This window comes from Moschus berezovskii, chromosome 6, assembly GCF_049115385.1.
Source record: "Moschus berezovskii isolate FMDL1 chromosome 6, NW_MosBer_1.0, whole genome shotgun sequence".
Classification (NCBI taxonomy): domain Eukaryota; kingdom Metazoa; phylum Chordata; class Mammalia; order Artiodactyla; family Moschidae; genus Moschus; species Moschus berezovskii.
Genome location: NC_142465.1, coordinates 34,017,780 through 34,043,797, shown reverse-complemented (window position 1 = coordinate 34,043,797; position 26,018 = coordinate 34,017,780). Strand labels below are relative to the sequence as shown.

The window sequence follows — 26,018 nt, the reverse complement described above, 5'->3', positions numbered from 1 at the left end:
CAGACACAAGCCACAGGGCCTCGCAAGCAGGGAGACGGCTCCGGGACCCGAGGGAGGCAGCGCCGCCGAGCGCGGCCAGGAGCAGGGGGCGAGGCAGCGAGGGGAACCCTCGATCCCGCTCCCCGGTCCGGGGTCCCCGCGCGCACAGCGGCCCAGAGACAGCCTCGCAGACACTCGTAGGCGCGCACGCGCGCCCTCTCCCCTCCCCCGCCGCCTCCCGGCCGGACGATGGATCCCTGCAGATCCCGGGGCTGAGACACCGCGCACCGCGCCGAGCCCGGGCGGACCGAGCCGAGGCGAGCGAGGGAGCGCGCGCGGCGGGCGGGCGGGCGGACGGAGCCGAGCCGGGCCGGGCCGGGCGGGCCGCTCCCTGCAGGGCTCTGCGCGGCGTGCCGCGGCGGCCGCCGGCTCCCGCTCCGGGCCATGAGCCCCTCCGCGGCTCGGCGCTGAGCCCGCGTCCGGCCCCGCGCCCCAGGACCCGCCGCCGGTTGCCGGGTGCCCGAAGCCCCCTCAGGTGGGTCTCCGATCCCCCCGCCTTTGGCTGCGGGACTCCCCAGCGCCCGGAAGCCGGGACTTTCCTCCGCTGCCGCTTTCCCCAGCTTCTGGGGCGCCTCGGTGGCTGGGGAGGGGGGCGGGGGCCGAGCAGGGCATCTGGCTGCGTCGAGAAGCTAGACTGGGGGGGGGGGTTGCGTCCGGGGCGGGGACAGCTCGCTGTCAGAGGGAACCGCGCCCCCCCATTTCTGTGCAGCCACCTCGGGCTGCCCTCTACCCCCAGCCCCCACCCCAAACATGCACACATGCAGCCTGCGCCGCTCTGAGAACTGGAGACGCCCGCAGGTGTGGACACAGGCTGGGCCCCTCTCTGCCTCCCTGGGGGTTTCCGACCCAGGTTTAGCTCGTGGGGTCGGGGGCGGGGGTGAAAACACAGTCCCGGGGACACCCTTGACCTGGAACTCCTGAGGCCGGGTTCAGCCCATTTGGGGGAGTTTCCGTCTCCAGGATGGGGTGGACATTCCTGTCCCAGAGTGACCCCACATCTGGAGGGAACTCCTGTGCCTGCCTGTGGGAATATGGGGACTTCCCTCTCGTCCTGGAATGACCACATCTGGGGTCAACCCTGGTCCAGGAGGCTTCCCTGGGAGGGCATTCTTTTGGCCTAAACTGACCCCCAAGTCCCTGCATTGGCAGGAACCCTCTTCAGAGAGGGTGTCCACAGGGCAGCCACCTTTGGGCTTGCCCACCAGAGAAGTCTTCTGCCCCCAGAGACAGTGACCTCTGGAGGGGGGCACTCCGGATGGACCCAGTTGGAGGGACGCCACATGTGCTCTCAAGCCAGGGCAGTGGCTGACTACCCGCCTCCCCTCAGGTCCCCTCGGCCAGGATGGAGCTGAAGGCTGAGGAGGAGGAGGTGGGTGGCCTCCAGCCTGCGAGCCTCCAGGCCTTCGCCAGCAGCTCCACCCTGCACGGCCTGGCCCATATCTTCTCCTACGAGCGGCTGTCTCTGAAGCGGGCGCTCTGGGCCCTCTGCTTCCTGGGCTCCCTGGCTGTGCTGCTGTGTGTGTGCACCGAGCGTGTGCAGTACTACTTCCACTACCACCACGTCACCAAGCTCGACGAGGTGGCTGCCTCCCAGCTCACCTTCCCTGCCGTCACGCTGTGCAACCTCAACGAGTTCCGCTTTAGCCAAGTCTCCAAGAATGACCTGTACCACGCCGGGGAGCTGCTGGCCCTGCTCAACAACAGGTGGGGGGCTCCCACCCATCCCCACTCCCAGACTCCCCATCAGGGTGCTTCTTCTCTGGCCCACCGTACAGCCTAGACAACCCTGCCCTCCAGCCCCCCAAACCTGCCACTCACAGCAAAGGAATTGGGGTACTGCCAAGCACCCAGTTAAGGGCACCCAATCTCTGATCCCAGAGTGATTCAAAACAGCTCCGCCTTTATCCAGCCTGAGCTGTGTGACATGGTCACACTCTCTGGAGTGACCTCTGCCCACCCTCTTGCTACTACATCTCAATTTTCTCCTCTCTTGGGAGATCCGGGCATACTGTCTTTAAAGGGTAGAAATCACGGTATGAAAGCCATAGTTCCTGCCTTGAGCTCTCTGCCCACCCACCCTTACCCCTGTGCTCAGATGCCCGACCCCTGGGCAGCCAGTGCAGATCCTCTGTCTTCTCAGACCCCAGGGAGCAGATCCTCTAGACACACCCAGCTCTTCTTTTGAGCCTCTGCCCAGGGCTGGATGCTGCCCTCCCCCCGAGTTGGGCATGGGACACTGGAGGCAGAATGGAGGCAGAAACTGAAGATCCTGCCAATCCATGCACTGCTCACCCCTGGGCTCCAGGTATGAGATACCAGACACGCAGATGGCAGATGAAAAGCAGCTGGAGATACTGCAGGACAAGGCCAACTTTCGCAGCTTCAAGCCCAAGCCCTTCAACATGCGCGAGTTCTATGACCGCGCGGGGCACGACATCCGAGACATGCTGCTTTCCTGCCACTTCCGGGGGGAGGCCTGCAGTGCTGAGGACTTCAAGGTGGTGAGTGTGTCCCCTGGCTGGCAGGGGCGTGTGTCAGCCAGACCCCCTGAGGAGGGCCTCTGGGGAGGATGTTGTATGTTCCTAGGGTTCACTTCTGGCAGAAGGGGGACTTTGTTTAGTTTGGCGGGGAGCATTTGCTGTTAGTGAGGGCCTCAGCCTTGTGTCTGTGATGGCAGGAAAGAGAGCCTACAGTGCATAGATGTGTGTGTGTGTGTGTATGTGTGCGCACGTGCACGCACACACACACACAGAGCCTAGCAGAGCCCCCCACCCCATCAAGCTTACCTTCTGGGGCACAGGTGTCAGAGCTGGGGGTGGCAGTGGGTAAGCTGCAGCCTTGTTACTCAAAATGTGGTCCAACGACCACCACCTGGGAGCTTGAACAGAAGGTAGGACTTTGCCACCCCATTTCTCAGACCTACTGAGTCAGAATCTGCAGTTTAACAAAATCCTCAGGTGGTCTGAGTTAAAGTCTGAGCTGCAGCATGAAACATGGGAAGAAAGGGAAGCTTTCTCTTAAAAAATTGGACAGGTAATTCTCTCTGTGCCACTCCTGCCCCTGGCCAACACACACACACACACACAGTGTCTGGTTGGGTTCCCCCTTGCCAGCCCATAGTCAGGGTCTGAGGAAGAAGAGATGATTTGGGGCTCATAGCATAGCTGAACTGGAGATTCCCTTTGCTTCTTGAAGTAGAGAAGCCCCACAAATACTCATACCCCCTGCCCACCGCCACAGATGGGGCTGCCTCAAAGCCAGCACCCCAATAGAGAGGAGTAGGGGAACTGACTGGCATCTTATGTGCCAGGTGATTGTGAGTAAGTCACACAGGTTGCTGGGGGGTTAAAATCAGGCAGAGTGTGGAAAGGGACCAGAGGAACTGAAGCCATGTGTGAAAAGGAGTACCAACTGTGAGGATGAGGCCTGAACTCTTCCGAACCCTCTCCAGGCTCTCCTCCAGCCCCTGGGGTGAACGGGCATATTTATCTCTATTGAACAAGTGCCTAAGCTGAGACGGAGAGGTAGAATGAGTCACCCAGCTCACAGAGCTGGCTAGTGAGAGGCTCAGGATTAGACCTCATGTCTCAGTCCTAATGCAGTGTGCTCTTCGCATTAATATTGCTGACCCTGGAGTCACCATGTTCACGTCCAACTCTGGCCATTGCTCTTGAAAGCTCAGTCTCCTTAGGACTCTTTTTCTGTGTGTGTGTGTTAGCCACTCAGTCGTGTCCAACTCTTTGCGACCCCACGGACTGTAGCCCTGCCAGGCTCCTCTGTCCGTGGGATTTCCCAGGCAAGAACACTGGAGAGGGCTGCCAGTCCCTTCTCCAGTCTTCTCTCTGTACCTGCCCCTAGTCCTCCACTCTCAGATCCTCCCCTTTTCTCCCTGCCCATTTTCTCCCACACTTGCTTGCTTCCTCCCGAGCATTAGGGGAGCATGGACTGCATTTGTGTAGAAAGGTTAGAACCGTGGTCATGCTTGTTTTTTCCTCTGAAGTTATACAAGACTTCCCAATCTCTTTAAGCCTTGCTCTGAGACAAGTTTCATGGGCCTTTGTCAATCCTGCTGGACAAAGTTTACATGACCACAGTCCTTGCGGAGCCAGGCTCATAGGGAGCTTAGTGTGATGCAAGAACCATTTCCTTCCCACTTTTTCTTCCTCAAAGCAGGCGAGTGCTAGATTCCCCAGAGCCCAAGACCAAAGGGCTCTCAGACTCACCAACTATATTTCCAAGGGTAGTAGAGCTGTAGATGAAGGTGGAAATGAAAGCCAGAGCCCTCAAGCAAAAGGGACCATCAGGAAAGATAGAGGGATGACCCTGGGGGATGCGATGGGGAGGGAGGTGGGAGGGGTTCTGGATGGGGAACACATGTGCGTCTGTGGCTGATTCATGTCGATGTATGGCAAAAACCACTACAATATTATAAAGTAATTAGCCTCCGATTAAAATAAATAATTTTTTTAAAAAAGAAAGAGGGGACTTCTCTAGTGGTCCAGTGGTTAGGACTCCACACTTCCACTGGGGGTGGGGGTTGTAGGTTCCATCCCTGGTTGGGGAACTAAGATACCACATGCCACACAGCCAAACAAATTTTTTTTAAAAAAAGAAAGAGAAAACCCATTAGAGCAAATGGTTTGTAGAGTTTGGATAAGGACAGGAATTCATTGGCTCGACCTGGGAAGGTGCTAAGGCAAAATGTGGGGTTACAGTTAGGTCATAGAAAGTATACAGTTGAAGCTTCATTTGTCCTTTATGTCCAGGAAGATTCCAAGTGGTGATGCTAAGATATATTTGGTTCATGGAAATTGAGATACTGAAATGTGATTGGTCCATGTTGTCTGAGGGGACAGCCCTACACAATCAGCTGGAGATATGATTGGTCCACAGAGTTCTGGAGCAATGAGAGTTCTTCCTCTTGCTAGGGAGAGAGATACCTGACTAGAATCCCACAGCCCCAGCACTGGCACTTTCTTGGTCCTGGGTTGTCACGGAAGATTAGGTTTTTGCTGTTTCTAAGCCCATGTGAAAGACCTGACCCTGAATCTAGCTGGATCCAAGCTTCTCAGACCTTCCTTCTACCATCTTACGTTGACCTCACCGCAGTCCCTTTCTACTCTGCCCAAAGGGATGTCCGTACACATGGGAGTCTGGTTGTGAGTCCATGTTTGACATCTCCTGGTGGAGAAGGGTGCTGGCACTCTCCTCCAGCTCTCTGGCCCTAAGGGGCACAAACACTCGTGCCTGATACTCCACCTTCTTCCTCCTTAATTAACATCTGCCTCTCCATCCTTGCTAGTCTCTGCTAGGCCAAGAGGTGTGTATCCAGCCCCTGGACAGATGAAGCACTGAGAGAAAACATCTGTCTGTCAGATCAGAGTTTAGGGAGACCATCCTGGCATCTTTTGCTGCCTTGAGAGTAGAGGTTCTTAACCAGGCATCCAATGCCAGCTCAATGTGTTTGCAAAATAGAGAATGTGTGGACACATGTGAACTCTTTCGCAGGTTCCAAGGGCAACCTTCATCCAAAAACAGGACCCTTGATTCTGGAGTATGGTGAAGGGGGCATAGGAAGGGCATCCTTTGGTCCACCAGCTCCCCGGGTAGGGTCTGCAGTCACAAGCATTTTCCCCATATCTGCTTCTGAATCCTGCTCAACCTCAGGGATCAACCTGGTGATCGAAGAAGTGGCTTGGCCAGGTCCATCCCCCCAGTGGTGGCAGAGTCAGCTCAGGAGAGTGAGGGGAACCTGGGCTAAATCTGGGAGAAGCTGCTTTGGAAACCTTTGGGGACTGAAAAGGCAGAGGGCCATGGGGAAGAGCTCCCCGCAGCAGCCCGGTTGGGTTGACCTCAATAGCTTTCTCCTGAGCTACCAAAGACCCACCCACAGGCCCCCTCTTCCCTGGCCTCCTCTTCTCCTTCTTGATGGGGTGTTTGGTTGCCAGGGCAACAGGGTCTGAGACTCCACTCACCCACCCCACTTTGAGGCCAGCCAGGCCAAGGCAGGGCAGGGGTTCCATGGAGGGGGCCAGGGGCGCAGCTGTCTGCTGGTGTCTGGGTGGGGGCCAGGGGGGAGTGAGCACAGTCGCAGCTGGTGCCAGCCTCCAGCTGCACCTTATCTGTCCCTGGCAGTGGGAGCGCCGACGTGGCTGGAATGCTGAACAGTTCCAAGGGGAGGGGGCTGGCAGATGGTGGCCTAGTGTGCCCTGTGCCACCCCCCTTCTCCAGCTGAGACCCAGAGCCTTCGCCTGGGGGAGAGAGAAGTGGGAATTCATCTCTGAACCCTGCAAGAGATGGAAGGGAAGGGCAGAGAATGGAAACCCTGGGGTGGGTGTGCAGGGGGGATAGTCTTCTTTCAGGAGGGGGTGGACCTGGGGACAAGGGGTAGGGGACAAGAATCCCTGGGGGACCCTGGAGTGGCGGCAGAAACCTCTCAGAGGAAAGCTGGAGTGAGGAGGTGGACAAGTAAATCCTCCCAAGGCTCCGGACCCGGACAGGGGGCTTCTGGAGCACCTTGGGGAGACGAGATGCTGATATGAGAGGGGCGGTCCTGGGACCCAGAGCCTGGTGGCAGAGGTCATCTTAGAGCGAGCAGAGCCAGGCATTGTCGGTCCCATGGAAAGCCAGGACTAGCAGTGAGAGCTTCCTTGTCTCCAGGGCTGGCTCTGCCGGTTCACTGACACCCCTCACTCCACACGGCCCCCCAGCAGCTCAGACCTTGGGCCCCTGGGGAGCGCCTGACCTCACTCCCGGGGTCTTTTCCCTCCAGCTGGGCAGGGAGTGGAGGGGCTGCTGGTGGGGGGCTGCTCAGACTGCTACTCTCAGAGAGAGGAAGGAGGGTCAGTGGGCTGCGGTGTCCAGAAGCCTGGTGGTCTGTGTCTGTCGGGGGAAGCGGGGGCGGATGGGGGAGCCTGCAGGGATTGCGGAGGGACAGGAGGAGCTGGCGGGCGGAAGTTAGCTCTGGGGAAAGGGCAGGCCGCCCTCGGGCGTTCTTGGGCGCCTCCTTCAGCCTTACCCTTCCCATCTCTCCCGCTCTCAGAAGTGTCTGAGGTTGGAGGGGAGGTGACTGAATAGCGCCCACTGCAAGAATCCAGGGGACGCTGCATTGGGGTCTCTCTCATAACACAGACACACACAGACACACACACACACAGAGAACCCTTGGGTGACTCAGTTTCCTCTCTCACCTCCTCCCTCTCCACCTCCCCCGGCCCTTGCTGTGTCTGACTCCGCCCCTCTCCCAGACTGCTGTCAGCTAAGAGGTTACTCTAAGTTAATTGATCTCCGGCTGTTGGCTAAAGTAATAGGGTGTTGATGTAAGTAAGTGCCTCTAGGGGCAGAGCCGGAAATGGAGGGGTGCGGAGGAGCAGCTTGGGCTTTCTTCTGCTCCAGCCAGCGGAGAACTACCTCCAAGGTAGGGCTGCCTTGGCACCTGGTGTGCATCCAGGAAGCAAAGGGGAGGCCTGCTGAGAGGTCTGAATGTCTCTGCTGGCAAACTCTGGAGGTGGCTCGGAGCATGCTTCAGCTTTATGGAAGGCAATCTGAATTCCTGCGGATGGTGAGGGAGACTGGATGTTAGGCAGGAGGGCTGGAGTCGGGAGAGTCAGTCAGTCAGTTCAGTTGCTCAGTTGTGTCCGACTCTTTGCGACCCCATGAATCACAGCACCCCAGGCCTCCCTGTCCATCACCAACTCCCGGAGTTCACTCAAATTCACCTCCAACGAGTGGTTGATGCCATCCAGCCATCTCATCCTCTTTCATCCCCTTCTCCTCCTGCCCCCAATCCCTCCCAGCATCAGAGTCTTTTCCAGTGAGTCAACTCGTCACATGAGGTGGCCAAAGTATTGGAGTTTCAGCTTTAGCATCAGTCCTTCCAATGAACACCCAGGAATGATCTCCTTTGGAATAGACTGGTTGGATCTCCTTGCAGTCCAAGGGACTCTCAAGAGTCTTCTCCAACACCACAGTTCAAAAGCATCAATTCTTCGGCGATCGGCTTTCTTCACAAGCTTCGCTGAATTCCTTCCTGTGACCCTCTGAGCCCCTTAGAAGTGCCAAGCCCCATGCTGGGCACCAGGGGGCAGTGGTGAGCAGGCAGACGGTGTCCCTGCCCTCACGGAGCTTAGAGCCACGTGCTGTAACCCCAGGAGGCACAAAGTGCAGGGGAGGTGCTAAGGAAGCCTCAGGGTTTCAGAGTAGAGAATCACATGCCAGGCATGAGAGGACCCTCATCATCTGGGTGGAGCCCTTCCAATCTCCCCAGCCCAGCTCAGCTATTCCGAAACTCCAATTTTCCAGAAAGTCTGATGTCTCCCCACCCCAGCCTCCTCCTGCTGATGACCAGTCTAGTTCTCTCCCTCAAGTGTCCTTGTCTTTGGTCAGGCTCTGGAGGCAGGAGCTGTCCCTCACTGTCCGTCTAAAGTGGCTCCAGGGTTCTGTACTCTCCGGCTGAGAACCTTGGGATCAGAACTCTGGCCAGGGGTTCTGGGAGACAAAGCAGGGAAGGAGACAGCTCGAAGGAGAAGGGTGCCTGGTTTGAGTGGAGGGTGAAGCTGGGCACTGGCGCTCCTGGGATCTCTTTTGGGCATAGTTTCATCTGGCTCCATTTCTCAATTTCCTGTGAGCCAAGGGGGCTCTGAATGGATTTTTAAATTTGCCAGGGGGCAGCTTCTCTTTCAGCTTCTGGGACTCTCTGGCTAGCGCCTGCTGGCCCACGGGTGGAATGGGTGTGCAGTACATTTCCCAGATATATGCATCAGACATCATCTTTGTGGAAAAATTTGAAATGAACATGAAACTGCAGTGTAGTTTCAGTCACCTCGAGGGGAAGTTCCGTTAAGAAACTCTAAGGACAGAGATGCTCACCCCAGGCTCTCCAACGCCACTCCTGAAGGAGAAGAAGGGCAAGCTGTGTCTTTTCTGAGCTCCTATGAATTCTTGGAAAGATAACCCTTTCCCGCTCCTCACATCTGCCCCATCCATGTGGCCGACAGTCCTCGAAACCTGGGAGGTTGGGCTGTATGGCTGAGTATTGAGTGTCTCTGGTATGTCAGCTGTTTTGTGCCTGGCTGGGAACATCCCTGGGGAGAGAAAATGTTGCAGTGGCCTTGACCCTGGGCAGCAGCCAGCTCCGGTTTCCTCACCACACACCACACACATGCCCTAGGTGTACGAGAACCTGTGTGCCCCTCTCTGTGTACGTCTGAGAGTGGAGTGTGTGGATGTGGACTAGGGTGTGATGTAGACAGGGGTGGCTGTGCTTGGGGACACATGCAGCTCGCTTCATGTGGCCGCGGGAGAGAGCGTGTGTGCCCGTGAACCTCGGCCCCATGCGGGGCATGTACCAGCAAAATCAATCCTCTCTTTCAGTCACGCTTTGCAGTTTACAAGTTCCCTTTAAATCCTGTGATCCTTGTAATTCTGGGAGGCAGGAAGATGTTAATTATCTTCATCTGAAAGATGAGGAAACTGAGGTCCAGAAGTGTTACATGACCTGCCTGAGGCCACAGAGCCAGTAAATGCCAGAGTGTAAGCTTGACTTCAGATCTTCTATGCCCTGATTCTTTGTGGGTGACCACAGGAGTGGAGATGTGTGTAATGGAGGAGGGTTCCCAACTCCCCATCTGTAAAGAGACAGTGGGGGTGAGACAGGAAGGGGAAGAAAAAGGATGTAAAAGAGAAGATCCCCAGCCTCAGGTTGACTGCACCATCCTGTGACTCCTGCTTCTTCGTTGCACCATTTGGCCAAGTCCCAACCTTACAGGGGGCTTCCCAGGGCCCTAGTGGTAAAGAATCTGCCTGCCAAAGCAGGACACATGGGTTTGATCCCTGGGTCAGGAAGATGCCCTGGAAGAGGGCATGGTGACCCACTCCAGTATTCTTGCCTGGAGAATCCCATGGACAGAGGAGCCTGACAGGCTACAGTCCATGGAGCTGCAAAGAGTTGGACAAGACTGAAGCAACTTAGCACAGCATACACAGCACAGCCTTAGATGGACCCACTCCTGGCTTCCTCAGCCACTCTCTACCAGAGGAAGTCACATGACAGGCAGGCTTGAATCACATTGTGTTCATGATCAACATCCTTATATGGGCCTGCAGTGCTGCCCTGGCAACCCCACTGTGTTTTCCTGGTCAACTTGCTCTCCCCATGATTACTGTAAATTTCTTCATACTTCTCAAAGCGCCAGCCTTCCTAGCCCTGCTCTCACCCTCAGCAGATGACCTCGCCTCCTGCTTCGCAGGGAAAATAGAAGCCTCAGACAAGATCTCTCTGCTTCTCTGGGTTCCTGCCCCCGGAGGGGAACATCCATCTTATCTAAGCTGAAATCTCAACCTGTTCTTACCAGCTGATCTCCTTTAACTTTTGTGGGAATTTACCTTAAAGATCCTGCCTCTCCAGTGGAACTTCCCCATTGATAGTGAAACATGCTTGAGGTTCTTACGTCTTAAATGTATAGCTATAGTGACAGCTAATATTTATTGGGCATTACTATAAAAACAAAACAAAGCAAAAAACCTCTCAACTCCACTACCCGCCCCCCGCCAGCTCCCACAGTCTCTCTCTGCTTTCTTTCACAGACAATATCCTTAACACTGATGAAGAGATCCCACTATCTCCGTTTTCTCAGCTCGATCTGACTCTCCGATCCACTCAGGCTGCCTTCTTCCCCTGTCCTCTCGTGGAGGCCACTAGTGACCTCCATGTGTCCAAAATCCACAACCATTTTTTTATCCTTGATGTCTCAAAAATCATTCAAAATGGTTTACCACCACCTTTATTATTTTTTTTAAAGCAGGTTCGCTTTATTTATTTATTGTTATTATTTTTGGCTGTCTTGGGTCTTTGTGGCGGCATATAGACTCTTCATGGAGGTCTGCTGGCATCCTCTAGTTGCAGCCCATGGGGGTTTCTATCTAGTTGGTACATGCAGGCTTAGTATTTCCCCCAAAGTGAAAGTGCAAGTCCCTCAGTTGGGTCTGTTTGTGACCCCATGGACTGTACAGTCCATGGAATTCTCCAGGCCAGAATACTGGAGTGTGTAGCCTTTCCCTTCTCCAGGGGATCTTCCCAACCCAGGGACTGAACCCAGGTCTCCCGCGTTGCAGGCGGATTCTTTACCAGCTGAGCCACAAGGGAAGCCCAAGAATACTGGAGTGGGTAGCCTATCCCTTCTCCAGGGGATCTTCCCGACCCAGGAATTGAATCGAGGTCTCCTGTATTGCAGGCGGATTCTTTACCAATTGAGCTATCAGGGAAGCCCAGTATTGCCCTGACCAGGGATCAAACCCTCATCCCCCGCATTGGAAGGCAGATTCTTCACACTCCCATCAGGGGAGTCCCCCACAACCTCCTTTTCGCATGGCTCTCTGGTCTGATGACTGCATTCTCTTGATTCCCCTGCTTTGTCTCAGTACTCCTGTGTCTCTGCCAGTTTGTTCTCTTCCACTTGGCCATTAAACGCTGGCACTGCCCAAGTCTCAATCTCAAACTTTCCTCTTCTTCTAAATCGTGATTTAATGGTACAGCTTGATGAATTTTTCATTCGTGTATTTTTACCCTGGTGTATTTATGTAATATTTTATATATTACATCAGTGTGTATTTACATTGATATAAAATTGTAAAACATGTCTAGAGTCCCAGAAAGTTCCTTCAGACCCTTTCCTAGTCAATCCTACCCCACAAGAGTTAACTGCTGTTCTGACTCCTGTCAGTGGAGGTAAGGGTCACCAGTTCTTTTTTTTTTTTTAATTAGAGGATAATTACTTTACAATACTGTGATGGTTTCCCCAGTTCTTGAACTTCCTAGACTATGTAACCTTAATGCAATATATACATGTTTGTGTTGGTCTTCTTTTGCTCATGGCTACGTCTGGAAGATTCGGTCTCTGAGTTAATATAAAGTTAGTTCTTTTTCAGTGCTGTGTAGTACCTCATTATGTGAATAGTATAAAATTTATCCATTCTACTCTTGCTAGACATGTGGGTTGTTACTAGTGTTTGGCTGTTATACATAAATTTACTGTGAACATGCTTTTCTTGTCTTTCGGGTGCCACATGCACTCATTTCTCTGGGGTCTATGACTAGGAGGGCTTCCCTGAAGGCTCAGTCAGTAAAGAATCTGCTTGCAGGACAGGAGACTCGGGTTCGATCCCTGGGTTGAGAAGTTGCCCTGGAGAGGGACATGGCAACCCACTCTAGTCTTCTTGCCTGGAGAATCCCATGGACTGAGAAGCCTGGTGGGCCACACAGTCTATGGGGTCGCAAAGAGTTGGACATGACTGAAGTGACTGAGCATGCGAGCACAATGGCTAGGAGCTGTGGTTGAACCATAAGTCAGGATTCTGTAGCCTGAACGGATACTGCCAAATCAGACCATTTTCCTGTCTTTGCTAAAAAACTTTATATTCTATTCCTGAGCGGTCTCATCTTCACTCGTGACTTCAATTACCATGTATACACTGACAACTGCCAAATGTATGTCTCAGCCCAGCTCTCTCCTCTTAGCATCAGCTCCAGTGGCCAATTTTTCACTTAACATCTCCACTTGGATCTCCCCAAGGCTCCAAGGACCCAGCATATGCAAAGCCAAATTCATCATCTTAGCTCCCAAACTTGTCCTGTACTTGTGCTGCTGATCTAGTGAGCCACTCACCCACTTATGCAAACTAGAAACCATCCCGGGCACTCCATCTCCCTCTCCTCCCTAACCAGATCTCCAGCATTGCCTCCTGAACATCCCCACTCCATCTCCGTGTCTGAGGCCACCCCATGGCTCCATGTCTCACCTAACTGCTCCAGTGGTTTCCTAACAGAACTTGTAGAAGCCCTCAGGCTCTTCCAGAGTGGTCTCTTTAAAACACTGCTCTGATGGCTTGAAATCCTTCCATGGGGAAATGGGACCAGAATCCTTACCCCGCCCTCGAGGCCCAGAGGGGTCCATCCTCCTGCTCTCAGCTCCTCCCCCTCGGGACTTTGCAGTGACTCTGTGCTCTGGAATTTCGCCCCCACCCCCAGCAACACATACATAAGCAGACCTTCACCTAGTTACTCCTCCTTATTCTCTAAGTATTTACCTGGCTGTGCTGGGTCTTAGTTGTGGCCTTTGGGACCTTTCACGTGGCGCGTGGACCCTCCAGCTGTGGCATGCAGACTCAGCAGTTGAGGTGCTTAGGCATAGTTGCTCTGTGGCATGTGAGAGCTTAGTTCCCCAACCAGGGATCGAACTCCTGTCTCCTGCATTAAAAGGGGTTCTTAACCACTGGCCCACCAGGGAAGTCATCCTCCTTATTCTTTAGATCTCAGTCCAAACATCACTTTCTCAGAGAAACCTTCCTCAGTTTCTGGTCTGGGTCAGACTCCCCTGTCATTCACTTCCATGGAACCATATTATTTTTTTCGTAGCACCTATCATAGTTTACAATTAAGTATTTATTTTTGCAATTAAAAAAAAAAAACCTGTCTCCCGCACTAGATGATAAACTCCATAAGGGCCCAGTCCTTTATCTTTTTCCCACAGTGCTCAGCACATGAACACTCAGGAAAGATTTGATGAGTAAATGCAAAAGTGGAGAAGGAAGGGATTTAGTGAGGAACGACCTACTCGTAGTGTCAAGCCCGCTGCTTGCTCTCCATGAGACTTGAATGGGTCATTGTGCCTCCGTCTCCCCATTTATCAAATGGGGAGAAGTTACTCAGACTTGCTTATTTTGCTGGGTTTTATATGTGAATCCCCTGAGGCATCAACTGAAACGCAGCTATTTCCATAGATGTGAGGGGTGGGTGGAGCTCAGAAAGAGATGGAGGAAGGCAGGGAGCACTGGGCGGCCACGCTCGGCTTGCGAGAGGTCCTGGGAAGGCAGCGATGTGGGGAGGAGCTGCATCTTTGGATGGAGGGTGCAGAATTGAGTGTTGTTCCCAGTGTGTGATGTTTGGGCCCTTCCCTGTGTATGCTGGCAGGGGAGTCTGTGTGTTCGGCTTAACCCTTTCCTCATCTCCCTGTTACTGTGAGAAATGTGGATTATCTACCAACAGAACAAGATGAGGAGGAGAGAATGTCAGAGCGTGGAGGAGGGAGGAGGAGCAGTTATGGGGTGTATGTGTGTGAGTTATGTGTGTGTGTGTGTGTGTGTGTGTGTGTGTGTGTGTTCCTTGCCCACAAGAGGGCTGAGTGTAGGTGTGGGTGGGTCTCTGTGTTCGAGTGGGGGAAGAAGTGTCCAGCCACAGCAGATTTGCTGCTCTCAGAAGCTGCTCCGGGTGTGCTTGCCCTGCTCTCTGGGGAGGCCCAGCACAGGGAACTTCCCTGTCTTAGTTCCTTCCCTCTGGAAGTCCAATCTACTTCCTCTTCCAGGGAGGCTGCAGGAGGGAAACGCTGCCCTCTAGTGGGCCTGGGGCGCAAGGGCACCTGCAGCTTCCCCAACCCAAGCCTCAATTTAGGCTCGCCCACCCCCAACCCGAGTCTGGAACTCACCTCTGAAAAAAACGGCATCCTGGGCATGCACAAAGCACTCCAAGAGCTGAGGTCTGGTAAGCAGGAAGAAAACACATATGGGACAGGAAACAGAAAAAGAATCCATAAATTCATACAGGAGAAGCCTGAGGACAACAGCTAAATGAGGGAGGTCTCGCCTCATCTCGACAGTGACTTAGCTCTGGTTGGCCTGGGTGTTCCTGGTCTTTTCCTTCCTGTTTCTCCACGTGGTCCCTGGGTCCTGCTCTTTCATTTTCACAGCCCCTTTCCTTAAGGAGCTACTGATGACTGTGCATGCCCAAAGGGAATTGAGCATCCCTGGATCCTTCAGGGCTCTGAGTAGGTACTCACTATGCCCTGGAATCAGGGAAGGCTTCTCGGAGGAGATAGCATGTGAGCAGGGTCTTGAAAAATGAGTAGGAAGTTTCCAGAGTCCAAGGAACGCATGATACTGTGGATGAGCCTAGTGTGTCTGTGGAATGAAAGAGGACATGGTGGCTGGACGCTGGTTGCTGGACTGGGTAGGGTGGGGAGGTGAAGCTGAGGATAAATTGCCAAGGCCTTGGAGGTTTTGGGGTGTGGGGTAGTGGTTCAGGGGTGGGGAATTGAATTTTACCAAGAGGCCCTGGGGAGTGAGAGAAGGTCTTGAAGTGGAAGAATGGTCAGAATTACATAGCATGGACTAAGGTGGGGAGAAACTGCAGGGAGGCGGGCGGGGAGTGAGAGAGACCAGCTGGGAGGCGTTTGTTTAGGGGAAAGAGGTGGCAGCCAGTCTGAGGGCAGTGGCTTAAGGATGGAGAGGGACCAGATCTCGAAGGCTGCTCTTCTTCTGGGGCCTCTGTGTCCCTGGCAGCAAGGCTGAGGCCACAGGTCCCACATCAGTCAGTTCTGCTGGAGCCCGGCCCCCTGCCTCCCATCCTCGACATGCTCTAGGGTCTCTACATACAGATGGAGGAGGAGAGATGTGTGGGAGCAGGGAGGGGCGAGGAGGAAAAGGAGGGGAAGGAGCTGGGGCTGTGGGATGGTTAAGGACTAGAAAGGCCCAAGCAGACTTGCCCGAGCCCCACTGTCCCCCCTCTGGCCCTGCAGAGGAAGGGTTAACTCGTTTCTCCTCCCTCCTCCTCTCCTCCCCTCAGGTCACCTTTTAGGCCCTGGAGACTTGGCTGGAGGCTCAAGTTCCTCAACCAGTGGCCCCTTGTAATCGGAGCACGTGGCGGTGCCAGGGGCCTGGGGGTGGGGACTGATGAGTTGACAGGAGCATCAGAGACGCAGGGGCTGGGGGTACTTGCAAGGCTGAGGACTTGGGGGTACCCCAGGGTGATTCCCAGCACTCTCTACCTGACCCAGGACCCTGTGTCAGTATCATAGAAGGGAAGTCCTGCAACTGCTCTCCTGGACTGTTGGGGGTGGGCAAGCTGGGAGGGGGAGTACTGATCTGCCAGGAAGCTTCTCAGCTGCGAGAGACAGGGTCCCTCCCCCCACTGCTGGGAAATGGCTATAAATGAGTCTGTGGTCAGCGAGAGGCCTCTGCTAATGGAACCTGGGCTGTCCCCCAAGCCACAGAAGGGAGTGCAGCTCAATGTGTGTGGGGTGCTGACTGAAGCAGAGCAGGGGTCAGCGGAGGGAGGGGAGGGTCCATGGAGTCAACAATGGCTAGAAGGAACTGGAGGCTGAGGGGGTGATTAGGGGTTCAGGGAGTAACCGATGGTAAACTGCAGTCAGCTCAGGGATGAGGAGGGAGTTGAGAGGGGAAAAATTAGAGGGGACCTGGCGTGTAAGAGTGTATGGCGAGAAGTGGGGGATAAATTAGTTAATTGGGGATATTATAAATCAGGGGGAGCCAGAGAAGAATGAGAGCTTAATTAGAGGGACCGAGTGAGTATGGGGGCTCAGATAACTCAGAGGAAAGGCCAGATCAGGAGAGAATGAGGGTGAGGGGGCTGAGGGATGACTGGAGGGGGAGAGGGAGCCTAAGGGGGGTGTGTCTTGGGGGAGGGCAGAGACTGTTGCTGGCTGAAGTCATGGCAGTGAGACCGGAGGACTCGGCTCGGGCTCATCTCACCTGGAGAGGTGGGAGCCTCAGGGCTTCTCCAGGGTTTCCACTCTGTCCTTGACCCTGTCAGTCCTGCTGGAGCTGGCGACAGGAAAGGGGCTCCAGCCCCCCTCCCCTCCATCAGCCTCCCTTTCCCACTGCCATCAATGATTCATTGGCTCAGACACCCGCCCTCCCTGGCAGGGCAGGCTGGTCCTCTCCACGCCCCGCCCACCTCAGCCACGGAGGCCTGGCGAGAGGGGCCGGCAGAGACCTGATCAGAGGACTGGAGGACCCTGCCTAGGGTCACAGCCCCGTCCCCACTCTCCCGCCAACCTCCCGGGGCCAGGAAGCCCCCGGAGAAGATGCCCATCCAGATCTTCTGCTCCGTGTCCTTCTCCTCTGGAGAGGAGGCCCCTGGGCCCTTGGGAGATGCATGGGGTCCTCGTCAGCGGCAGCAGCGGGACAGCTCAGACTCAGAAGAGGAGGAAGAAGAGCAGGAAAAGGAGGCAGAGAGGAAGGGGGACTCACCGATGGACCTGGTGGCCTTCGCCAATAGCTGCACCCTCCACGGCACCAACCACATCTTCGTGGAGGGGGGTCCTGGGCCGCGGCAGGCCCTGTGGGCAGTGGCCTTTGTCCTGGCACTGGGCGCCTTCCTGTGCCAGGTAGGGGATCGAGTTGCCTATTACCTCAGCTACCCACATGTGACTCTGCTAGACGAAGTGGCCACCACAGAGCTGGCCTTCCCGGCGGTCACCCTCTGCAACACCAACGCAGTGAGGCTGTCCCAGCTCAGCTACCCCGACCTGCTGTACCTGGCCCCCATGCTGGGGCTGGACGAAAGCGACGACCCGGGGGTGCCGCTCGCCCCCCCAGGGCCCGAGGCCTTCTCGGGGGAGCCCTTTAACCTGCACCGCTTCTACAACCGCTCCTGTCACCGGCTGGAAGACATGCTGCTCTACTGCTCCTACTGCGGGGGGCCCTGTGGCCCTCACAACTTCTCGGTGGTGAGTGGAGTCCACGGTGTCTGCCATGTTCGCACTGACTGTGAGCATGGTGACCATGCTGCTGACCATCCTGCCCCTCCTCCCCAGGCCACCCGCCTCCTGTGACATGCCTCAGAGAGCCCTCACCCGGGAGCCCCAGGGTCTGCAGCTGGGCTCCATTTCCAGGGCTGTGCCAGGACTGCCCTCCCTGTTAGAATCCTGAATACACAGTTGGTAACTAGTTGCTGCCCCAAAGCCTTCAGCGTCTCCCCGAATATCCTCCATCGTGTCCAGCCCTTTCCCAAACCTCCCTGTGATCCAGCAGGGTCCGGACCTGACTCTGTCACTGAGGTCAGCCTTCGATCTGGTGGCCAGTGCCTATGCTTGGCCTTAACAATTTTGACGGTCACCCCCGGACTGGAGCTAGGACCAGTGCCACCTGGTCTCTGGAGATGCAGGAGAAGGGTGTGGAAGGGAGGCAGAGGGGTAGGGGTACCCCCTCCACCCCAGCACCCCCCTGCCAGCAGCATCCTCATGTGGTCTTCCTGTGCTCCTCCTACCACATGTGTGCATGTGTATGTGTGTGTGCATGCGTGTATGTGTGTGTGTGTGTGTGTGTGTGTGCGCGCGCACGCACATGTGTGTCTGAGGGAGAATAACAGGTCTCCTCCAAATCCTCCCCCTTCCCCCTCCAGTTCAAAGTGGCCAGGGACCCGATTCCCAGGGGAAGCCTAGTAGCGTCTAGGGCCTTCCCTGATGAGGGACCAAGTGACACCCCATCCTCTTCCCCAGCTCAGCTCCAGTTTCATCTGGCCTGACAGGTGCCCTCCTGTCCCCTACAGGTGCCAGATGCCAGGCTTCTCCTCCCATACACCCATCTCTCATCCTCCCACCTTTTCCCTAGTGCAGGGGCCGGTGGGTGTCATCATGTTGGTGCATCATGGACTGACTACAGACAGACAGGGACCTGGAGGTTTCAAGCTCTGGACCTCAGACAGGCAGGGAGTTAGAGGAACATGAGACAAGGAAGGGGTCGATCTGGTTTCTGCGATCTAAGGGTAGAGGAGGCACTTCTCAGGCAGAACCACCAGGTGGCAGCAGAGTCCACTGGTCCTCAGCACAGCCCTGGAAGCCAGTGCTAGGGCTGCAGCTCCCAGCCCATCTCAGCCACCAGGAGTTCCTCACTCCCCAGGTAAGGGGTAGGCAGGGGTGTGTGTTCAGCCTGGACTCTGTGGCTCAGTGCCACAAAGCCTGGTAGTGGGGCTGGGGGATTAGGAGTTCTCTACGTCATCTCTGGACCTCACCCACAAAATGGGGGCGTGCTCTTGTTTTTTTTAATTTTTTCCCAGAGAGGAAAGGAGGAGGCTGTTCTAGGAAGGGGGCAAAGACTCTACTGCCTAGCAACCGACACACCCTCCCCACCCCAGTCCAGCCTGACACTGTGTCTCTCTTTCTCTGGGCCTTGTCTGCACTCACCTTGTGACTTGCTTTGTGGACTCTGTCACCATCTTGCAGGAGTAAAAGCACACTCGCCTCACGTAGGGGAACTTGGAGGCATTCTGGGAGGCTGTGGGGAAGGGACCCTAAAGAACTGGTTCACCTTTCTCTCTGTGGCTGTGTAATCAGAGCTGCAGGAGGGGCTGCTCTGTGGCGTGGAGTGGTGGCGGTGGTGGTCCTGCCCCTAGGGCTGAGATCTCTCCTGCAGCCCTCACCATTCTGCACCAGCATTAGCGAGTATGCCAGGTCCTGGATAATTCTGGTGATGATGGGACAATGATGACCACGAGGGGATAATGGCAGAGGAAAGGAGCAAGCTTAGCGTGGTCACAGGCAGGACAGGGTTTCACACGCCTTGGGGGGGGACATCTAGGAGAAGAGAAGATATGTCTCAGAAGGCCCTGGGCCTGAGGAGAGGGTCCCAGGAGGGACCAGAAGTGTGGCAGGGATGAGGTCAGATGATGGAGCTATATATGCAGGGGCCCTGCAGGAAAAGGGTCACCCCTTGGATGGTTTAGTTGGAAAGACTAACAAAGGGACTGTTTACAGAGCTGCAGGAGAGTATAGAAAAACAATGAGGGGGCCTGAGGCACCAGAAATAGAGGGAAATTGTCAGAGTCAAGCTAAAGGAACACAAACAGGCAACAGTGCTAGGCAGGGAGCCCCCTGGCAGGATCTGTAGTCAGGAAGGGTCTAAGCCACCTTCAGAACCCTTGCAGGTAAATGGCCCGGTCTTTCCCTCCTGTCCTGGTAGACCACAGTCCATGGGGTGGCAAAGAGTCAGACACAACTGAGCAAACGTCATGCTGCAGCTCCCTCCTTCCATTCTCTGATCCCTCACTGATACCTCTCATGGGTGGAACCCAACCTGAAGCCAGTCGGATGGCAAAGGCACACAGGCAGTGCACCCTTCGGGGATCAGCCTTCCAGGGCACACAGCCGGCCAAAGAAGGACGGAGTGGGTGGGGAGGAGGACAGATGAGGAGTGGGCTGCTCAGGAGGGATCATTCCTAAAGGGCTGAAACTCCACCAGCTGGAGGGTCCGTAGACAGTCCCCGGTGGGCAGAGGGTATTGGCAGGACTCTCAGGCTCTCCACTCTGCCCCGGCCAGGTCTTCACGCGGTATGGAAAGTGCTACACGTTCAACTCTGGCCGAGATGGGCGCCCACGGCTGAAGACCATGAAGGGTGGGACGGGCAACGGGCTGGAGATCATGCTGGACATTCAGCAGGACGAGTACCTGCCCGTGTGGGGGGAAACCGGTATGTCGCCTCTCTCGGGGGGAGCCCCCTCCCTGTGGCTCCAGGCCTCAGCCTCTGGCAGGGGCTCTGAGGCAGGGCGTGCGCTCTCTTTCCTTCCTCCCAGCATCTCCAGCTCCCACTCTACCTGACAGCTACACTCACATTTCCCTGGCTCCCCTTTCCTGGCTCAGTTACTCTCCAAGGTAACCAGCCATCGCTTTCCAGCCGTGGCCGCCACTCACTCTATAAATAACTGTCTCTTCTTGGGCTGCCTGCCGTCTGTCTGGTCTCAGGGGCCTTAGGACAGAGAGATATGGGGGAGAAGGGAGAAATGGAGGGGGAGCAATGGAGAGCCTCTGAGACAGTGAGAAATAATCCGAAACAATGAGATGCGTGATGGAAGCCAAGTAAGAGAAGAAGTGGGTAGAAGGCAGGGGTCACCAGGGCGGCATTGGGCTGGTGAATCCAGAAGGAGACTGGGGAAGGGCCAGGGCTCATTGGACTAACTATCCTCTCCTAGTCTCATTGTGGTCGTCTCAAGAGAGGGAGGAGGCCCCAGCTCTGAAAAAGGTTAGGGAGGAAGAAGCCCTCCCAACACACACTCCTCTCATTCCCGTAGATGAGACGTCCTTCGAAGCAGGCATCAAAGTGCAGATCCACAGTCAGGATGAGCCTCCCTTCATCGACCAGCTGGGCTTTGGCGTCGCCCCAGGGTTCCAGACCTTTGTGGCTTGCCAAGAGCAGCGGGTGAGAGGGCTACAGGAAGCTAGTCCCGAGGGCGGGGCCTGGGGGCTCAAGATGGAGGTGGAGTGGCGGGCAATCAGTAATGGGGAGGACAGGTGAGTCGGAGCCCGGGTAGCCATCTGACTAGGCAGGAGCATGAATGGCCTAATGAATGGGATGCTCCATAAACTCTGAGACCCTCAGAGGCCACAGAGGGAGAGGGGGCAGGACTCCCGAGTTCTGCATCGTGTCAGAGGAGTCCATCAAGGTGACTCGGGGAGATGTCCCCACACCCCCCAGCTCCCCGGCTCTCCCAGCAGCTCATCTACCTGCCCCCGCCCTGGGGCACCTGCAAAGCTGTTACCATGGACTTGGATTTCTTCGACTCCTACAGCATTACCGCCTGCCGCATTGACTGTGAGACACGCTACCTGGTGGAGAACTGTAACTGCCGCATGGTGCACATGCCAGGTCAGGCCCCAGATTTCCAAACACAGTCCCAGGCCCCTCAGCCCCCAGCGCCCCTCACCAGCTCCCCATGCACGTCAACCTCCTGCCAACGTGCAAGCAAGACCAGCTGGCTTCTCCTCACCCCAGTTCCAGCACCAGTCTATCCCATATGATTCTTGCCTCTCTGACATCAGTGCCTGGCTGGACCCATAGGGATTGGTGAGAAGGGTCCAGGAGAGATGGACTATACGGTGGGTCACCGTCACCTCCAGTACAGACTAGGCACTGACTATTCCTACCCTCCCATCTTATCCCAGCTTCCAGCATTTAGGCCTCTGCTACCACCAGTCACAAGACCCCTTTCAACTCCATCCTGTACTGCTATCTTTTCTCCTCTCCAGGGGATGCCCCGTACTGCACTCCAGAGCAGTACAAGGAGTGTGCAGATCCTGCTCTGGGTGAGTGCCCCTGGCCCAAGGAAGTCAGGGGAGGGAAGGAGGTGCTGCCAGCTGTCTGCATGGGGTCTCAGAGCAAGCTCTCAGAAGCTTCTAGTAACTCCTGGATCAGGCTTCACATGCACCCTCCTGTGTCTGACTCTGGCAAGGCTGGGCATAGCATTGCTAGAGGCCCTCTGAATAATGAACAGGGGTCACCTAGGAGGGCTGGCCCTCACCTGCTCTCATCAGCACCTCAGCTGATTGACCCCGGAGGGCCCTGAGAGAAGGAGATATGGGGATTAAGAAATATCCATGGGATGGCTGGTTGAGGGATTGGCACTGCTGGGCACAGGGCTGTAATGAAGGACAAGTCAGAAAAAGAGAAGGGGGCTCAGGCTTCCTTTGGGCAGAGCCAGGTTGTGGGTGTTCGGAAGGTGCTGGCAGAAGGGCACCACTCAACGGGCACCTCTCACCTGGCTGACGCAGACTTCCTGGTGGAGAAGGACCAGGAGTACTGTGTGTGTGAAATGCCCTGCAACCTGACCCGCTATGGCAAGGAGCTGTCCATGGTCAAGATCCCCAGCAAAGCATCAGCCAAATACTTGGCCAAGAAGTTCAACAAGTCTGAGCAGTACATAGGGTAAGGGCTCTGGCTGTGAAGGGTAAGGGATGGGCCCTGATGGGTTGGCAGACAGGAGGAAACTGAGAACACAGGGAAGGCCACCAAAGAGTCTCAGATGGGCATGGAGGGAAGATCAAGTGAGAACACGTTAAGGAGGCACCCCTTTCTCATTCCTCCTCTCTTCATCCTCATGGCTGTAAGTGGGATTGCCTCACAATTGCCGGTGTGTGGAGCGACTTTTCAATTACCCCATCATATTTAATCCTCACAACACCTCTAAAAGGCAGGCAGGTAGCCACATCAGCATCTAGTTTTAAAGATACAGAGACTGAGATTCAGTGAGGAATGCTTGCTGAGGTCACCCGGCTTAGTAGGGGACAGAAATGCAACTTGAACCGAGGTCTCTTCTCCCACCCCCTCTGCAGGGAGAACATCCTGGTGCTGGACATTTTCTTTGAAGTCCTCAACTATGAGACCATTGAGCAGAAGAAGGCTTATGAGATTGCAGGGCTCCTGGGTGAGCTGCTGGTAGCACCTGTCCCCTTCCCATGACACAGGCATGGTGTGACACCCTATCACCGAAGCGGGCTGCTCGCCTCTGTCCCACAAGGCCTCCTCCCCTGCCGGCCCCAGGGACCTTGTCCTGTCCCAGTGAGCTCCGCCACTCCCACTGTGTCCTGACTCCCCTGACCTCCCTGTGGGCCCCCCTGCAGGTGACATTGGAGGCCAAATGGGGCTGTTCATCGGGGCCAGCATCCTCACGGTGCTGGAACTCTTTGACTACGCCTATGAGGTGAGTGGGGTGGGGTGCTGGGGCGGGGCCATGGGAGGGGCTGGGTTCCAGACTGCCCACCCACCCGCCACCCCACTTCCGGCCCAGGTCATAAAACACAAGCTGTGCAGACGAGGGAAGTGCCAGAAGGAGGCCAAACGGAGCAGCGCGGACAAGGGCGTGGCCCTCAGCCTGGATGACGTCAAAAGACACGTGAGGGAGCGAGAGAGGCGCGCCCTCCCGCCCCATCCCTTCCCCGACCCCCAGGCCCACCCGCCTTGCCACCTCTTCTCCTTTGCCTCCCCCACGCCCCGGGGGCCCCTGCGGCCCCTCCGATAACCGGTCCCTGTCCTGTGCCCTTCCCCCAGAACCCGTGCGAGAGCCTCCGGGGCCATCCTGCCGGGATGACGTATGCGGCCAACATCCTACCTCACCATCCGGCCCGAGGCACTTTTGAGGACTTTACCTGCTGAGCCCCGAAGGCCACTGTACCAAAGGCCTAGAAGGGGAGGGCTAGGAGAGCAAGGGGGCCCCCAGCTGCCCCCCACATCTGCCCTGGGGACTCACTCCCCTCTCCCAAGGCAGCCCCCCACTCCTGGGCGGTCCTTTCCTCTTGAATGTGGTGAGGAAGAAGTCTCGAACCACAGAGTCCTCTCCCCGCCTCCATCCCTTTCTTTTGTTTTGTTTTTTTAACAAAACTAATCTAAAACAGAAACTAAAAAGAGAGAATGGGGCAAGTGATCTCAGGCTGCCCCTCTCTGCTCCATGCTGCCTCCCACAGCTCCCAGCCTGAATTCTGTCTGTCCCGCTGTCTGTCATCTGAGTGTCCACCTACATTTTGCTGCCACCAGTCACCAAAGCCCCCTTCCAGTGGGGGCTGGAGGGGATCCTCGGGGTCTGGAGTTTGGCCCCAAACCAGAGAATGTACCTTGAAGGGGAGGGCTAGTAGGGGGGGGCTTCCCCAGCCTTAAGAGACCCTCTGAGCCCAGTGACCCCCCCAACCCCAAGTCTCCAGGCAGGACCCCGAGTCATGTCTGTTCTCCCCCCACCACCTGGTAACCTGTGGAGTCTCTAGGGAAGTGGGAGTGGGGGTCCCCTGAAGAAGTGGAGCTGGGACACGATGTGGCCCTGGTGCTGTAGGCCACATCCTGATACCTGCAAGTTCACGCCCCACCCCAGAGCTGCTGGAGAGAAATCGCAAGAGGCAGCCCTCCTCTGCCACCCATAAAAGATCCAGCTGGTTGGCTTCCAGCTCAGGGAGCCGGGCACTGGTGCCTAACCTCACTGGTCCCTCTCCCCCAGGCCCCTGCAGAGGGCCACATCCATAAATTTTCTTATGGAATTCTCCCAAGTCCTCTTCTGAAACATTTGCTTCTCTCAACAACTTCATCTGCATTTTCTATTTCTATACGATACAGACTCTATATTGCTATATCTCTGTATATACTTTCCCCCGATTCTGTCTCTATTTCATCCCCTTGTGTCTCTAAGAACAACCCTCTCCACCCCTCCTACAAGTTCCCCCTCTGTGTTTCCACCCCTTCCCTGGTCTCTGAATGCCTTCGCCTGTATAAAGAGTTGGACTCTCCCCTGGTGTCTGTACTGTGTACACACATCCCTCTAAGAAGCACAAGGAGACGACACGCGCATTGTAACCTTCGCACTGTCTCGGTGGCGACATAAAGGAAGCTGTGAATTACAAGCTCTGCCTCTTTCTGGCCTCACCCTGTCCCCCCAGCCTGGGTTTCCTTTGCCTTCCCTTCAGCCTTAACATTCCCTCCCCTGCTCCACCCACCCCACTGTCCTTTGCCTGGCTGACTGCGGCCTCCCCAGAGAAGGGGTTGCTACAGCGAGAGCCCCCACCCATGGGATGGAGATCTACTCTGCACACTAAGGCAAGGGTGGCAGAGACAGAGGGAGCTGTGAGCTGATGGCTGTGCAGCGGAAGCAACAGGGTTTGGCCCCGCATAGGCTGAGGTCTTCAGTCAGTGGCCTTTGCCTCCTTCTGGATGCCCAGGCCTCTTTGCTCACCTAATACCCAAGCCCATCCCTTATACTTTCTGGTGAGGTACCGTTTGATAGTGGGACAAAAGAGACAGGCCTAGAGGGGACGTTGAAAGCTCTGCTATTCTGTTCCTCCTTTCCTCCCTTAATGAGAAACCAGCGAGGTAGAGGACCTGCCATGCACCCTCCACCAGGCACTCCTCCCAGGCCAGAGCCCTGCCCTTTCCCAGGCCTTCTCTGCCCAGCTGCCCCCAACCCCAGAACAAGACCTGTGGCAGGTCATCTGTGCATTGGCCTGGAGCTGGAGAGTGAGGCCATAGGATCTTTGGCAACTCTTGGTTCCCAGGAGTTCCTTAGAGATCAGACCTCTCCAGAGGGAAGCAGGAGCAAGGCCAAAGGGTGTGCAGTGGATGGGGAACAGCAGGCAGGGCAATGGGTGACGCATGCCTCTGGTCTAATAAACTGGGTTTTAACCATCTCCTGTTCAGTGTCGTTCTTCTCTTAGTTGAATAGTATTTAGGCCTTCCCACTAAGTGCCTAGAGCTGAGCTTGGCTTGGGGCCACACAATCAGGGAGGAGTGAGGAGGAGGGAGCAGGGGTACTGTGGTCCTCCGGGATGGGACAGGAAGGGTTTGAACCCTGGGCAGGGAAAGAGAAAGAGGTCAAAGGCAACAAAGATCCCAAAAAGAAGTCCTAGCAGAAAGGATTCTTTGGCGAGGAGGAAGGGTCACACTT

At 55.7% G+C, this 26,018-nt stretch overlaps 1 protein-coding gene across 3 annotated transcripts; it reads left to right on the top strand.

The window, feature by feature from the left end:
- ASIC1 (acid sensing ion channel subunit 1) lies at nt 1–25,759 on the top strand. 3 transcript variants are annotated; one of them, XM_055394937.2, is made up of 12 exons: nt 1–514; nt 1,367–1,743; nt 2,345–2,540; nt 20,146–20,296; nt 20,895–21,022; nt 21,319–21,469; nt 21,850–21,906; nt 22,372–22,525; nt 22,933–23,024; nt 23,221–23,300; nt 23,388–23,492; nt 23,648–25,759. In XM_055394937.2, exons 2-12 carry the CDS (start codon nt 1,382–1,384, stop codon nt 23,750–23,752), a joined length of 1,581 nt encoding a protein of 526 aa, XP_055250912.1. In that variant the 5' UTR covers nt 1–514; nt 1,367–1,381; the 3' UTR covers nt 23,753–25,759. The 3 variants fall into 3 exon arrangements, with proteins under 3 accessions (XP_055250912.1, XP_088693055.1, XP_088693056.1); XM_088836929.1 differs by lacking the exons at nt 1–514; nt 1,367–1,743; nt 2,345–2,540 and adding an exon at nt 16,914–17,558; XM_088836930.1 differs by lacking the exons at nt 1–514; nt 1,367–1,743; nt 2,345–2,540 and adding an exon at nt 16,914–17,558 and having other exon boundaries at nt 21,316–21,469.
- The last annotated feature ends 259 nt before the right edge of the window (nt 25,760–26,018 follow it).